The sequence below is a fragment of the Vidua chalybeata genome, chromosome Z (assembly GCF_026979565.1).
Source record: "Vidua chalybeata isolate OUT-0048 chromosome Z, bVidCha1 merged haplotype, whole genome shotgun sequence".
Taxonomy (NCBI): domain Eukaryota; kingdom Metazoa; phylum Chordata; class Aves; order Passeriformes; family Viduidae; genus Vidua; species Vidua chalybeata.
Genome location: NC_071570.1, coordinates 16771160 through 16784623, shown reverse-complemented (window position 1 = coordinate 16784623; position 13464 = coordinate 16771160). Strand labels below are relative to the sequence as shown.

General features: G+C 43.5%; 1 protein-coding gene across 1 annotated transcript in view; it reads right to left on the bottom strand.

The window, feature by feature from the left end:
* Positions 1–5088: 5088 nt before the first annotated feature.
* The window catches only part of SLC24A2 (solute carrier family 24 member 2), a 135884-nt gene continuing 127508 nt past the window's right edge, over positions 5089–13464 (bottom strand). Inside the window, exon 11 of the mRNA XM_053931625.1 lies at positions 5089–6898. Within this exon, the coding sequence (XP_053787600.1) occupies positions 6859–6898 (40 nt within the window). The 3' untranslated portion in view covers positions 5089–6858. The remainder of the gene's footprint in view (positions 6899–13464) is intronic.

Here is a 13464-nt window from a genome sequence, read left to right as displayed (position 1 = left end):
GTGGAGAAGAATGCAACTGCCAGTATAATGCCTTGAAATATAAAGATAATTGTTTCCTTACACAGTTATCAGCAATTCTGACTCAGTGAGAAAGAGGGAGACTGCATTGGATAGAATATCATTAATTAGTGAGGTAGTGATTACTTTGCATATCAAACTGGTTTTTGCAACTAGAACATATATTTAAAAACTGTAAGCCTGTGAATCAACAAAGACAAGTAGCAAGAAATGGTTAAAAATTAGTGGCCTGTATTTCCACAAATAGACAAAACTGGGTCAGAGTGTGTACATCGGGGAGAACAAAGTGGGGATCTTCATCTTCATGTATGTTACCTAAGACTGTGCTTGGAACTTAAGGGAGTGAGATTGTGACTACATAGTAGCCTTGCACCTGCCCTTCTCCTCCTGCTTCCCTTTTACCATGGTTCCTCTCACTTCATGTAAAAGACCATTTTTGAGACATTCATGGATCCTCATAAGCAATTATAATCAAGCTAGAAATAGCTGTTGTGTGAAAGCATAGCTGTAATTCAAGAATATTACTCACTCAGAATTAATGTCTGTAGCTGCTAAAAATTCAAAAACAGCTGGTGGGTTGGTTTATACATTGTTGTGTCACTCAGTCTGCTCTTATGTGGAATTTATGGATGTGGTTTCCCATGGAGACGAGAGGAGCATCATTATATCACTGCACTTCCCTGATAGCTTCAGAGCTCCATGCTTATTTTGTCCAAATCTGACAAAGGCAGAGCCTTGGAGGTAATTTTCTACAAGCTGTGCAAAAGATGGTCAGGTAGAAAAGCCAGGACTCTGAGACAAGCTATTGTTAAAATAATAGAGAACTTAACCAGGAAGGAAATCAAAGCAGTGCTCAGTTCTAGATTCGCTTTTCCTGTGCTTTGTATCAGCTACAGCATCTGGAGCTCCTTACACATGGAAGGAATTTCACATGCTTCTGTTCCAGAAATAGAGGAATTACTTTCTTCTGTAACACACAGAGATCAACATTTTGCTCCAAACTTACAAGGCAGAAACTCTCCCAGGAGGTTGATTGGCAATGTCTTGTATTGCTATGCTCCAGGCTGTCAGTTAAACACAAGCTGAGAAAGTGCAAGCTGATAAAGACTGCAGTTTGAAGGAGGTGACTTCCATGTCACAAACTCAGGAACCATAAAAACCTGTTTGTAAACTTCCAGCATGTAGTGAGGAGGTGAGTAGGTGTTGGTTAAAAACAAGTTGTGTCTGCCTAATTTAGTTTCCTTCTACAACAGGATATTTTCTGTCCATGTGGCTGTAGAAGAAACTGTACTGTTAAGATTTTGACACATAAGCATTCTAGCATGGTTTGACAGGACATCATTATAGAAGTGCTGGAAAATCTGTTTTTGATAGAAGTTCTGTCTATGGATTTGTGAAAAATTGTTTGAAAAGCTGTTCCTGAGCTGTCCTAGGTGATCCATTATAAAATCAGAAAAAGGTATAAAGTGGACTTCAGCAGAGTCCTTCTTGGATCACCTTCTGTCTAATTGCTCAGCAGTGCGCACATAGAAGTTACTGATAAAGTCTGGGAAGATCTGTGGATACCTTGAGAAAGAAGTCTAAAATTCAAAGGTGGTTGGCTGAATTGTGGAAAAAAACCAAGAACAAAAACAAGAACAATGTATTAAATCTATATAGTTATTACTGACAATGCCGAATGCAGAATAACCAGGAAAGAAGTTCTTAGTACAAGAACTGAAGGATAGCGTGGATCAGGAGCCAAATATAATACAATAAGACATCACCTCATTAAAAAGAAAAACCCAAAATCATTCTGAAAAAATTCTGTAAAACAGGAAGAAATCCTTTCCTTTAGAGAGTACCAATGAGGATTACCAGCAGTTGGAAAAAACAAAAGGCATGTATGGAGGGAGACTTAGCCTTAAAAACCAGTGTGAGGTAGATATGAATATGATGCAAGTATGTAGAAGGAAGTGTGCAAAGATACAGGGCATTTGGAGAGGGTAGGTGCAGGAAACACGGGAGTAGACTGTGGAGGGTCAGTATCTTCATGAAAATAGATGTTTAAGGAGCAATTGGAGAAGCTGTAGGTATTTGTATAGGACATGAACACTGCTGATCCTTCCTTGGGAGATGGATATGAAGTAGCTGGTTGTAGCAGTGTGGGGGTTTAGATGGTGGATGCTGCTATTTGTTTCCCAATAAGCATCTCCTGTGGAAAAGCTGCTTGGGTAAACATTCAAAGAAGTGAAGTCCACACACCACCCTCACCATGGCTAGCTCAGTGAAGAGAGGCAGAAGGGCCTTTTGTATGATAAATTCCAGCGAAGGTTTATTCCAGCACGCCAAAGGGGAAATCAGCCACAAAAGACTAGGCCATGTGGTGTGCACAAGGTTAAGTAGGGGCCAATGGTCTGAGGCCACAGGGGCAGTACAAGGGGCAGGGCAAAGGGTATTGGCCTACAGGGAAGGTGGGGCTGGCCGCTAGCCATACCAGAACCAATGAGGAAACGGGAAGGAGAAACTACGAGAATTTGGGACATACAGGGAAGGCAAACTGGGGTGGATCCGTGTTGGGATGCTCCATAGGGAAGTCTCTGCTTTCAGCCAAGGTGAAGACTCTATGGTATATTCTTCCAGGGTAAGGACCTGGGGATTTCCCGATGGGGTTCAAAGGATTCCCGATGGGGTTCAAAGGATTCCACAGCTGGTGACAGTCTGAAGACTCAGATACTGATATTTTTTTTCCTCTTGTTGCTGTGCCCATGGGCTGAACAGAACAGACTGTGGGCAGAGGTACTTGGCCTGATTGCGCTGGCAGAGGAATACCGCCTGTACATAACAGCATAATTGTGGGCATTACTAGAAAGTAATTATAATTGTAGATTCGTAGGTTAGGAAGAACCCAGGAACACAAAGGTTGAGCCATGATCATGCTTATGGGAAATCTGCTGTGACACTGACAGTTTACAAAGCCCAGTCTGTTTGGAGAGCACAGAATACACAAAATCACATAGAATATTCTGACTAGAAAGGGACTCACAAGTATCATTGAGTCTAACTCTTAGGCAAATGGCCTGTATGGGGATCAAACCCTTGACCATAGTGTTATCAGCAGTATGTGCTAACCAACTGAGCTAATTTTTAAAAATAGAAAGGCCCACACAGCACTAGATGTGCTGACATCAGATGGGACTCACTTTCCTCAGCAGAGGAGAAGAGTCTGCTTGGGAACTAGCAGGGCTCACTGGCAGAGCTTTAAACTAGACATGATGGGAGAGGGGGACAGTATCAGTCTTGTCCCTGGCAAGCTGTAGTATGGGAAGCAAAGATTAGAAAGACAGGGTGCTGGCAAGGGCCCTCAGAGTCTGAACTGTGCTGGAGCACACCTGCCGTCTTACAGAGATGAGCCAGAGACTCCTGAGGAGCCAACAGAGGAACACCAGGGAAATATCTCAAAAGAATTGAGGGATGCACCTCTAGGAAGGTGGCACTGCTAACTAGTCCAACTGAGGTGCCTTTATACCAATCCTCACAGCACGGGCAAGATGCAGGAGTTGGAAGCTGCTAGAAAGTTACAACCTTGTTGCCATTACTGAAACTCGGTGGGATGAATCCCATGTCTGGAGTGCAGCTGTGGAAGGCTACAGGCTGTTCAGAAAGTACAGGGGAGGAAGGAGTGGCAGAGGGGTTTCCCTCTGCATCAGGAGGTTGATTGAGTATGGAGAGTTGTCTCTCAAGAAGAGCCACGGCCAGGTTCGACTTTGGATCATCTGCATTATTTTGCATCACATGCAGTGCTCTGGTGCAGGGTCTGGGGAACCCTTTAGGAGGGCCTTTGCTGGGCCATGACACCCCCTCAGGTACCCCTCACATGAATGTTGTGTAGATGTGACTTTCCTGGGGTGGGGGAGCTAGTCACTGCCTCTGACCAGAGGTTTTCACATGCACCCAAAACCTTCCTTCTCCCCCCTGGTGGGGTGTCTGTGCAAACCTGGCAACAGATGAGCGTGGAGCTGTGGCCTCCACCCCGAAGCTGCTGGGCTTGGTGCTTCAGTGAATGTTCTCCCAGCCTTATCCATTACTTCCTAGGTGTGACATGCTTTGAACAATAGTTTCACTTTTCTTATCTTGAATAGCCTTAGGTGGTTTTAACTCACCATTCAGGGTTTCAGTCAGGATTCTGATTCAGGGTAAGCTTTGGTGGTGCAGCTTTGTTATACAATTTTGCCATAATGGGAAAGATGTTTATGACAATGTTTGAGCCATGAATTACAACATTTCAGGCTCTGACATCCACCTGGAGTTCTGTGTCCAGCCCTTGTGTCCCCAGCACAGGAGGGGACATGAACCTGTTGGAGCATGTCCAGAGAAGGATCAACAAGTTGATTAGAGGGATGGGACAACGGTTGTACCAGGAGGAAAGGCTGAGAAAATTGGGATTGTTGGGCCTGGAAAAGAGGAGGCTTTGGGATCATCTAATTGTGGCCTACCTGAAGGGAACTTAAAGATGGAGAGAGACTATTTACAAGAGCATGTAGTGATAGGACACGGGAGAATGAAGTGAAAAAGAATACTTAGCATAGATGTTAGCAAGAAATTCTTTACTGTGAGGGTAATTAGACACTGGAACTGGTTTTCCAGAGATGCTGTGGATGCCCCATCTCTGGAAGCGTTCAACACCAGACTGGATGGGGCTCTGAGCAACCTGGTCTAGTGGAAGGCATCCCTCTTCAGAGAAGGGAGGCTGGAACTAGGAGATCTTTAAGGTGTCTTCCAACCCTAGTCATTCTATGAATCTACCATTCTTTAAAGCTTCTTACAAAATGTTTTGAGAAGTAGTGTGGCTCTATCTCTATTCCCATTATCTTAAGTATTTTTATGTCAAGGTTCCTACCTCAATGCCAAAGTATAGCACTTTATTGTGTTGCAAGGGTTCTGTTAAGTCAGTGTTGTGATTTGATACTGGCCAAACACCAGGTACCCATGAAAGTAATTCACTCACCTTCTTTCACTATATTTGGGCAGAGGAGAGGGAAAAAAGATTGACAAAAGGCTCATGGGTTGAGATAAGGATTGGAAGAAAAAAACACTCTAACAGCAAAACAGGTTCAAATTTAAAGGTATATATTTATTATTAACAGAGTCAGAGGAGAATAATAAGAAGTAAAATAAGTCTTTAAAATACCTTTTTTTTTCCCCCAGCCCATCCCTCTTTCCAACAGACAGCACAGGGAGACAGGGCATGGTGGTTTTGGGCAGCTCATCACTCAAGATCTTTTTTTGTTTGCTCACAGAGACAAGTCATTCTCTGCTATGCTGTGGGGTTCCTACCACAGGCAAACAGTCTTCTCAAAACTGTTGTGGCATGGATCACTTATCCGCGGGGTGCAGTCCTCAAAGAATAGGCTGCTCTAGTTTGGAAGCAAAGGCCCTCTCTCTCTCCCTTTGGGTCTCCCACTAGACCACAGCTTTCTCTAACATCTACCTGCTTCAGCATGACCACTTTTCTTATGGGCTGTGAGTGGATCTCTGCATCCCCCATGGACTTTGTGCATTGCAAGGGGACAGGTTGTTTTATCATGGTCCTCACCATGGCTTGCAGAAGAATCTTAGCCCTGGCACTTGAAGCACCTCCTCCTCCTCTTTCTTTTCCACTGACCTTGGTGTCAGCATGTTGTTTTCCCTCACATGTCCTCACTTCCTCCTCTTCTCTGACTAGAAGAAAAACTGCTGCTTATAGGCACCACTGTCAACAAGTTCCACTAATTCAAAGATTCTTGCAAGGTCCTGCAGTGCCAAGAAGTTGATTTTGTCTAGGTTCTGTGTCGGGGAATCACTTGTCATGCTTCTGCTGCCAGCCAGGCAACCCCACTGCCATTGCACAGGCAGTGGTGGCTGCCATGGTGCTGGTGCTATTTAACACCTTTCTTCATGCGGTGTGCCGGGAAGGAGAAGCTGCCGCCACTGCTGCCTGCCTTTTCACCTGCAGTGCGGCTGGCTAGGGCAGCCAGGCAGGCAAGGAGAAGCCACGGGCTGCACCGAGATGGTGGCAGCTGCAGCAGTGCATTGCCATGCACCGCGCCGGGGATGGCTCCCAGTGGTGGTGCTTCACCACCCCTGGAAAATAACTCCACCTGCACTGTTTTGATTGTCTTCTTAAATATGTCATCACAAAGGCATTACCAGCCTTTCTAATTGGGCCAGCAGCATGTCCATCTTCAGAGCCATCAGAGATTAGCTGTGTCAGACATGGTGGAAGATTCTAGCATCTTCTCACAGTAGCCTCCCTGCTACCAAAAACCAGGCTGTGCTGAACCAACACAGTCAGTTAACTCTGTAAAACTTGTTTTTCATGTAGCTCTTATGAAACATTCTTAGAATTAGAAAGTGATCAATTTAATAAATACTAAAAAGGAAAATATTAACCTAAAAAGAACAAAATTCTAAGGGAGTTGTTTTGATTCTCATATTCTCATATAACCTTAGTATGAATGAGGACCGTGTAGAGTTCAAAGAATATAAAAGATATGGAAGTTTTCTCTGGATGACTTTCTCTGGGTAAAACATATTTTGATCAAGAAAGAACGGTGCAATATGGTCACAGCATGAACAATTCAAGTATCGAAAGACGTGTCATCAGCAACCACACAGGTACAAAATAAAAGCAAAAGCACTTGGATAGAAAAAAAGTATATTTAATGAAAAAAGATGAAAGTTATTTGAAAACACTACATACATTCAATATTTACATAATTTGCTGTGGGTCTTCACTCTGTAATGTATCATTTGTGACCACGTTGTGTTGGTACTCTTTCTCCATGAAAAAGGAAGTTACAAGCCCTTGCAGATGCTCATTTACGACGACAAGTGACGTGATCGCAAAAAAGCCTGTTTTCTGAGAGAAAGAAAAAAAAAGTACATATTTGAACAATGAACCAGAGGGCAAAATCTGCACGTGGCTGGATATTGTGTTTATATAGAAGTGATACCTGTTATTGATGTTAATGACTACTTGGAGAAATTACTTAACAGCTGGCATGCAAAACGAGTGCCTGTGCCTGGCTCTCGTTGGCCACGGGATGGAGGTTCACCAGCTCACTGTCCTGTTTGTGGCCAGAGTGGCCACGTGAGTGGCCGCCTCTGAGTCTCTGCCGAGACTGTTGCGGGTGGCGGTGATTGCTGCGGCGTGGGTAGCACAGCAGAGGCACAGGGCACGAAGAAACTGAGGCAAAGGAGTAAGGGAGGGACACTTGCCTGAGTCTCCAAAGATTGAATCCTGAAGTGGGGGCAGAGCAAGTGACAAATCTGAACCTGAAGGGGCTACTTTTATAGGGATGGGGGGAACATGGGGAGGACACAACCTTTGACCAACAGGAGGGCATTAGGGGAGGGATGCAGGGTAAGAGCTCCCCAATAGAAGCCAACATGGGGAGGGAGCAAACCTTACAATCCAATTCTGCTTCAAGGAAGGGATGAAAGACAGGGAACACTCTAGACCCAAAGGAGTGTGCTATCTTTGACAGACAGGGGTGAGACAAGGGAACAAGGGAAGTATACAGGTGGATTGACATGTGGATTGACATACATTTTGGCGGGGAAAACTGTGGTAAACAACTCAGGACTGAACCATTAGGGAAGCCAAATGGGGTACAGAGATGGAACCACTACAAACTTATAACAAGGAATATCAAAACATACTACAGAAGAACAAACTGTAAAATAACAGACTACCACAAGTGCCTTACCAGACATATGTGGGGGAAAGAGCTTTGATGGAGGTGACTGTCTGTTCAGGGGAGATGTTCCGCTGACAAGAGGTAACTGCTAAGTTGTCCGTGAGAGAAGTGGGAAGGAAACTGAATGATGTCCTTACTGGTAGGCAGAAGGGGAAAAGTCACTAGCAGACAGCTGCCTAGGGAGAGACTATGAAGGGAAAAACCTAAAACAAAATGTGGGCCTTGTAAGAGGACTGCAGAGGAGGGAAGATGACCTAGTTTTTTGTAGAAACACATGCAGCACTGCAATGTGATTTTCCTCATGAACATATTTTGGAGTGATGCACTCCTTCTAAGTCTGTCTAGAGAACCGTTGTCTCTGCTGGCCGTGCACCAAGCAAGGATTGCAGTGTACCAGGCAAACAGACAGCTCAGTGTTTCAATATTGTGCTGTCATAGCTGCACATGATATCTCCACAGAGAAATGGTGTGGTCTGTCTCACTGACCACAGTATCTGGACCACCTTTGTTAATTGCTAAGCTGCTTTGCTAAAAGGAGAGAAGTTGATCAATACAGCAAAACCCATGTGTCATGAAATGATGGCAAAATAGGGCTAGAAATCATCTCAAGAAGTCACATAAATCAACAGCGGCTCAAAAGCAGGCTCAGCCCTTCAAAAATGCCTCAGGAAGGTTTTTGCCTAGTCTGTTCATAAATTCCAGTGCTGCAGTTACTACATTTTCCCTTTGTTCCAGTCACACAATCAGAAGGGACCAGTGAACAAACACAGTGCAAGACTTACTACCAGCACATTTGTGCAGTATGAGGAAGAAGGCTAACATAGGGGAAGGTTTCCTGCTGCTCCTGCACTCACATGTCTGGCTGAGTCAGGACATTGATGGTGCCGAAGTCCCCTGGGTAACATGCTAGCTAGTTTGCCACCTTTGTGAACCGCAGTGAAAGGGATGGATCAGGCTAAGGGTGAGAAGATGCTAATTTAGGCTTGCCTTCTGAATTTAGCTGTAAAAGAAATCCTAAAACCAGCCAACCAAAAAAATACAAACCACGAAGAAAAAAAGAAAAACCAACAAAAAAGAACAAAACAAAACAAAAAAAGACAAAAGAAAAGCCATGGCAGAAGTCACTCAATATGTTAGTGATGCCTATTAGATCTTCCTGTAGAAATAGAGAGGTGTAATCACAACATGACTTTTGCTAATCCACTTCCATAATCTGAATAAATCCTGATCCTGAAAAATGGAGTACATAATTTGGACTACCTTTGTAGTACTATTACGGTATTTGAAATAAATAAAGAGGTGGTGATGTGAAGAAAAGTTTAATTTGAAAGTTGGACTGAAGCAATCTGGTTCCAGAGCCTGCATTAGTTTTATAAATGCAATGGTTTATCTTGGTTACTGTAGACTCTTGGCAATTATTAGGGCCACTGGAAGAATGAAATGTTAAACCTGTGAGCAGGATTCTCTATCTCTAGATGCCCTAACTTATGGTTTTCCTGGTAGTTACGAAGCTGCAGTGTCATGAAGAGCTGCTCAATTGTTAAGGTGCTGTCCTACCTTTGAAAGTAAATCCTTCCTCTGGCAGCGCATAATCAGTTTCCAATACCTTTAAAAACATACCACAATAGGACCGCCCTGGCATATTCATATATGTGTTTGTGTGAATCCTATTAAAAGCTACTACAACCATATCCCATACCTGCAGAGACTTGCTGATATGCTACTGTCCAACTCGGCTTGCAGGTGATTAGGTAAATTCTCGTTCAAGTTCCTGACACCGTCCTGTATCTTAGACATCTGAAGACCAGGTATGAAGTCAAGCCAATCAGGCTCTATACAGATTATTGTGAGTCTTTCCCCAAGATCATGAAGTTTTTGTCAAAAACTACACTGTTTTAAACTTAGGCAAGCAAGACTTTTTTCTGGTATTAGCTTACATACTCATGCAATGTTTCCATTCCTCGTTTTAAGAGCTATATCTTTGAGCCTAAAGTCAACAGTTCATGTTGCTTCTGTGGAGCATGACATCACAATCCATATGAAGAACTGAGGGCTACCATCAAGAAATCAGTTGTGTACCACAGGGAAACCTAGTCTTAAGTGAGAACAGTGTGTAAGGCTTCATTGTGATACAGATGGAAATAGAATAAGGGGTGGATAATGTCCCAGATTGCAAGGCAAGATGTATTCTATTTGCCATCTGTATGGCAGATGTTAAGTGGGCAGTTTTCCTTATCTCTTCCACAACTAATCCTCCCTCTGGGGAGACATCTGCTGATAGTGGGTCATTGAGTGTCACTGCATGACTGATAAGAACTATAACATCCCATTGTGAGATGTTCTGCCCAGAGGGAGGAGCCAAGCATTCCAGACTGGATATAATCTGAGTTTTTGGGACACCAGACTCAGCCTTTTTTTCCACTGGATCTTCAAAGGAGGACTACACCCTTCTACAGGATCACTGCTCTGACAGAACCACATCTGCCACTCCAGGAGGACTGCAGCCATTCCAATTTGGACTGTTACCAACACCCTGACCAAAAGAGTGTCAGTTGTATTCTGACTCTGTCAGTGGTTTTCCTTTTGTATTATTGCATGTATTTTGTTTCTTTTCCATTTTCCTAATAAATCGTATTTCTGACTTGGAGTGTCTCACTAGTTTTGCTTTCAAATTGGATCACCTGTCCTTCACCCATCCAGGAGAATGAATGAAGAAGCCAGAGCTTCTCTTGCTTGGGTCTCCTGATCTCTGAACTGTAGCATGACATCAATCCATGGATACTGTATGTTTCTTTTCACTGTAGTGCTGTACCTATGTCAAACTAAGGTGTCTTTATAAAGGGTCTTCTCTTGAAGACAAAAATCCTTGCGCTGGGTATCTGTCACAGGAAGTCTGTTCAGTTGAGATTGTGAGGAACAAACTGGGTAAATGGCTCATGTCTTCACAGGCACAAGGGAGGGGGAGGGGGTTACACCGCAACACCTCCTAGAGCATGACATGAGGCAGTTACCAAAGGCAAGGCTGCATCTGCTGTCTAACAAACATTTGTTTCTTACTTCATACTCTGTGTTAATTTTGTGTCACTCCCTGAACTGTGATGGATAGCGCTATGTCTTACTATTGAGGGAAGGGAATAAATAACCTGGAGAGGGAAGAAGCCTAGTGTGCCAGAAAAAAGCTGCAATGTGCATTGCCAATACCAGTTTTAATTTGACTGCAGAAAGGGAGAAACACTACAAGGAATAAAATGCAGAGGAAAGGAAAATAATATCATAAGTGATGTTGGTGAGCACTTTCATGGTGTTTTGCAATCGCAGACCATGTGGCACAGCTGCCTTGTCCTTTGACCTTACTGCTTGGTACTTTTTCTTCAAATCTTCCCTTGCTAGTTACCTATTTTGCTAATTAACCTGATGTGTGCTCTCACAATCCAGTGTCTTTGTAGTTCTCCTCTTTTCCTCTATCTCTTATTCACTACAGCAAATAAAACTGCTGTGTCCTGGGTTTCAAACTCATACCTCTCCTAGACTGAGTTCTTAAATCTTTAACTCTTTGTGCAACCACTGCCAGTGATTGCAGTACTGAGAACTAATACAGACAGCAGAGCTGTTAGATACCTTCTACCCTGCTGATACTGGTGGTAGTTTGTGGCTGCAGTGTTCTTATAGTTAAAAATGATCAAGCCATATTAATAATTAATAAAATAGATTTTTATTTCACGACCGAGATTCGGTCTTAGATAGCCACAATAAAAAAGGCAGTGCCGAGCCTGAGATCGGTGCTGGATGAACAGAGATCCGACCTCTACCACATTGGATCACCTCTGTTCACGAATGCTGTCTCTTCCAGTCAGTTTTTATACAGTTTTTTCTGCCTGAGGCAGAGGTTCTCCTATTCCTCTCTTTGCTTCACATAGTCATGCATCTCCTTTTCTCTGTGCTGAGCTGGACAAAGCTGTTTCTGGGAAGCAATGAATGCTGATATTGAGTTAAGGGAACCTGGCATTGAGATGTGTTCCTGATGATGCTCCTGACCACTCTGACTATCCTGATTGTAGATATCTCCCGTGTATTCATCGCTGGGTGTCTCCTGGATGCTCCAGGAAAGGGCCCATCTCTGCACAGAGCCACGCTTTTTCGTTTGTAAATGAGGTCTTTCTGCTTGCTGCCATCTGTGGTTTCGCAACCTTTACCTGGCGGCGGCTTGTGATTTAAAACTTTTTAAGTATTTTTTTCATACAAGCACCATTTATTACATATATATATTTTACATAAGCACGAATTATTCCGTAACATATATTACAGTGTTCAGCAGCTCAGAAATGTCTAAATACATAATATACATTGGACCTGAGCATACAAAATAAATTTTAATGTAAGTCATAATATAAAGTCCTTTTCACAAGCAGTACTCTGCCTAAAGTGAAAGGTGTTGCAAAGGGGGAGATCAGCTGCTCTCTAAAGACTATGTTATCTTAATATTGCACATTGCTGTAAATTATATGAAAGGCCAGTCCTCCACTGAACTGTGATGAATGCCTGACCTCAAATATACCTCTTAATTATGAATATCAGAATTTAATTGTAAAGTGTGAGAGTTTATCCATTTTTACAAGTGCTAAATTATTTTTTGATTCAATATCTTTATACTTGTGTCATGGGGTGAAATCTTTTCCCGAACCAGTGCAAGGGCTGCTTGAATCTGCTTTCTAGAGGGACCCCTTTGGAAGTTTCCTCCCAAATTTGCCCTAAACTGCCGCCATGCCTACTCTGAAGCTCCCTGTCTTCGCCTGCCCAGCACAGGCACGGTCAGCTGCAGAGGACACTCCCCTGTTTCTTGAGGAGATTCGGGGAGCGGCTAAGACAGAGCGCTTCACTGTCTGCCTTGTATGGAGGAGAGGCGGCGTCCGAGGAGGCAATGAGGGAGTCGACTCAAGGCTGGGGAAAGTCTCAGGTTTAATCCGAGCTCTGAGGAGCTCTGAATGCCATTGTATCCAACAGCCAAAAGTGCCCTCAAGGCTTTCGCAATCATCTTAAGTACCAGGGCAGTAACAAGGGGGAAGGGACGCCCTTTAACCAATGGGGGGATTTGGGGAGTGGAAGGCAGAAGGACAGACAGACACACAAACCAATGGGGGAAGTTCAAGGGAGGGACCCCTGGCCCTCGTCCACTCACTCGATGACCAAGGTGGAAGACTCTGGGAGAGTGGGATGAGGAGCTGGGTGATGGACAGGGTGCCAGGGAGGGGAGAGGGGAATGACTGAGCATTTTCAGGGAGAGATTGGCATTGAGGGAAAGGTGGGAAAGCTCAGAGTGGAACCACTGGGAGAAAATGGGGGGTGAAGGGGCAAACCATTACAGAACTGTTGCAGAAATATAAAAACACAGGGGTATAAAACCACAATACAACACTAAACCAAGACAACTTGGAAAACTGAGGGATAAAGATCTGTCAGTCCTCAGACTGGAGCATGCTGTTTTATAGCTGATAATTATCTGCAATATGAATAATAATAAAGATAACTTAAAAATGCATGTTTTATCCTGGTCAGCAATTGAATGCAAGTGTTAGCTTTTGCTATAAAGCTCTATGACTGTTTCTAATAAAGCTGAGCATTTAGATAAGCAAATAATTCTTACTATTTTAATTAACCACATTTTATTTACATATTTACAGTAGAGAAGAGTATAATCTGCTGTTATTGCTATTTCCTTTTGGGAAGG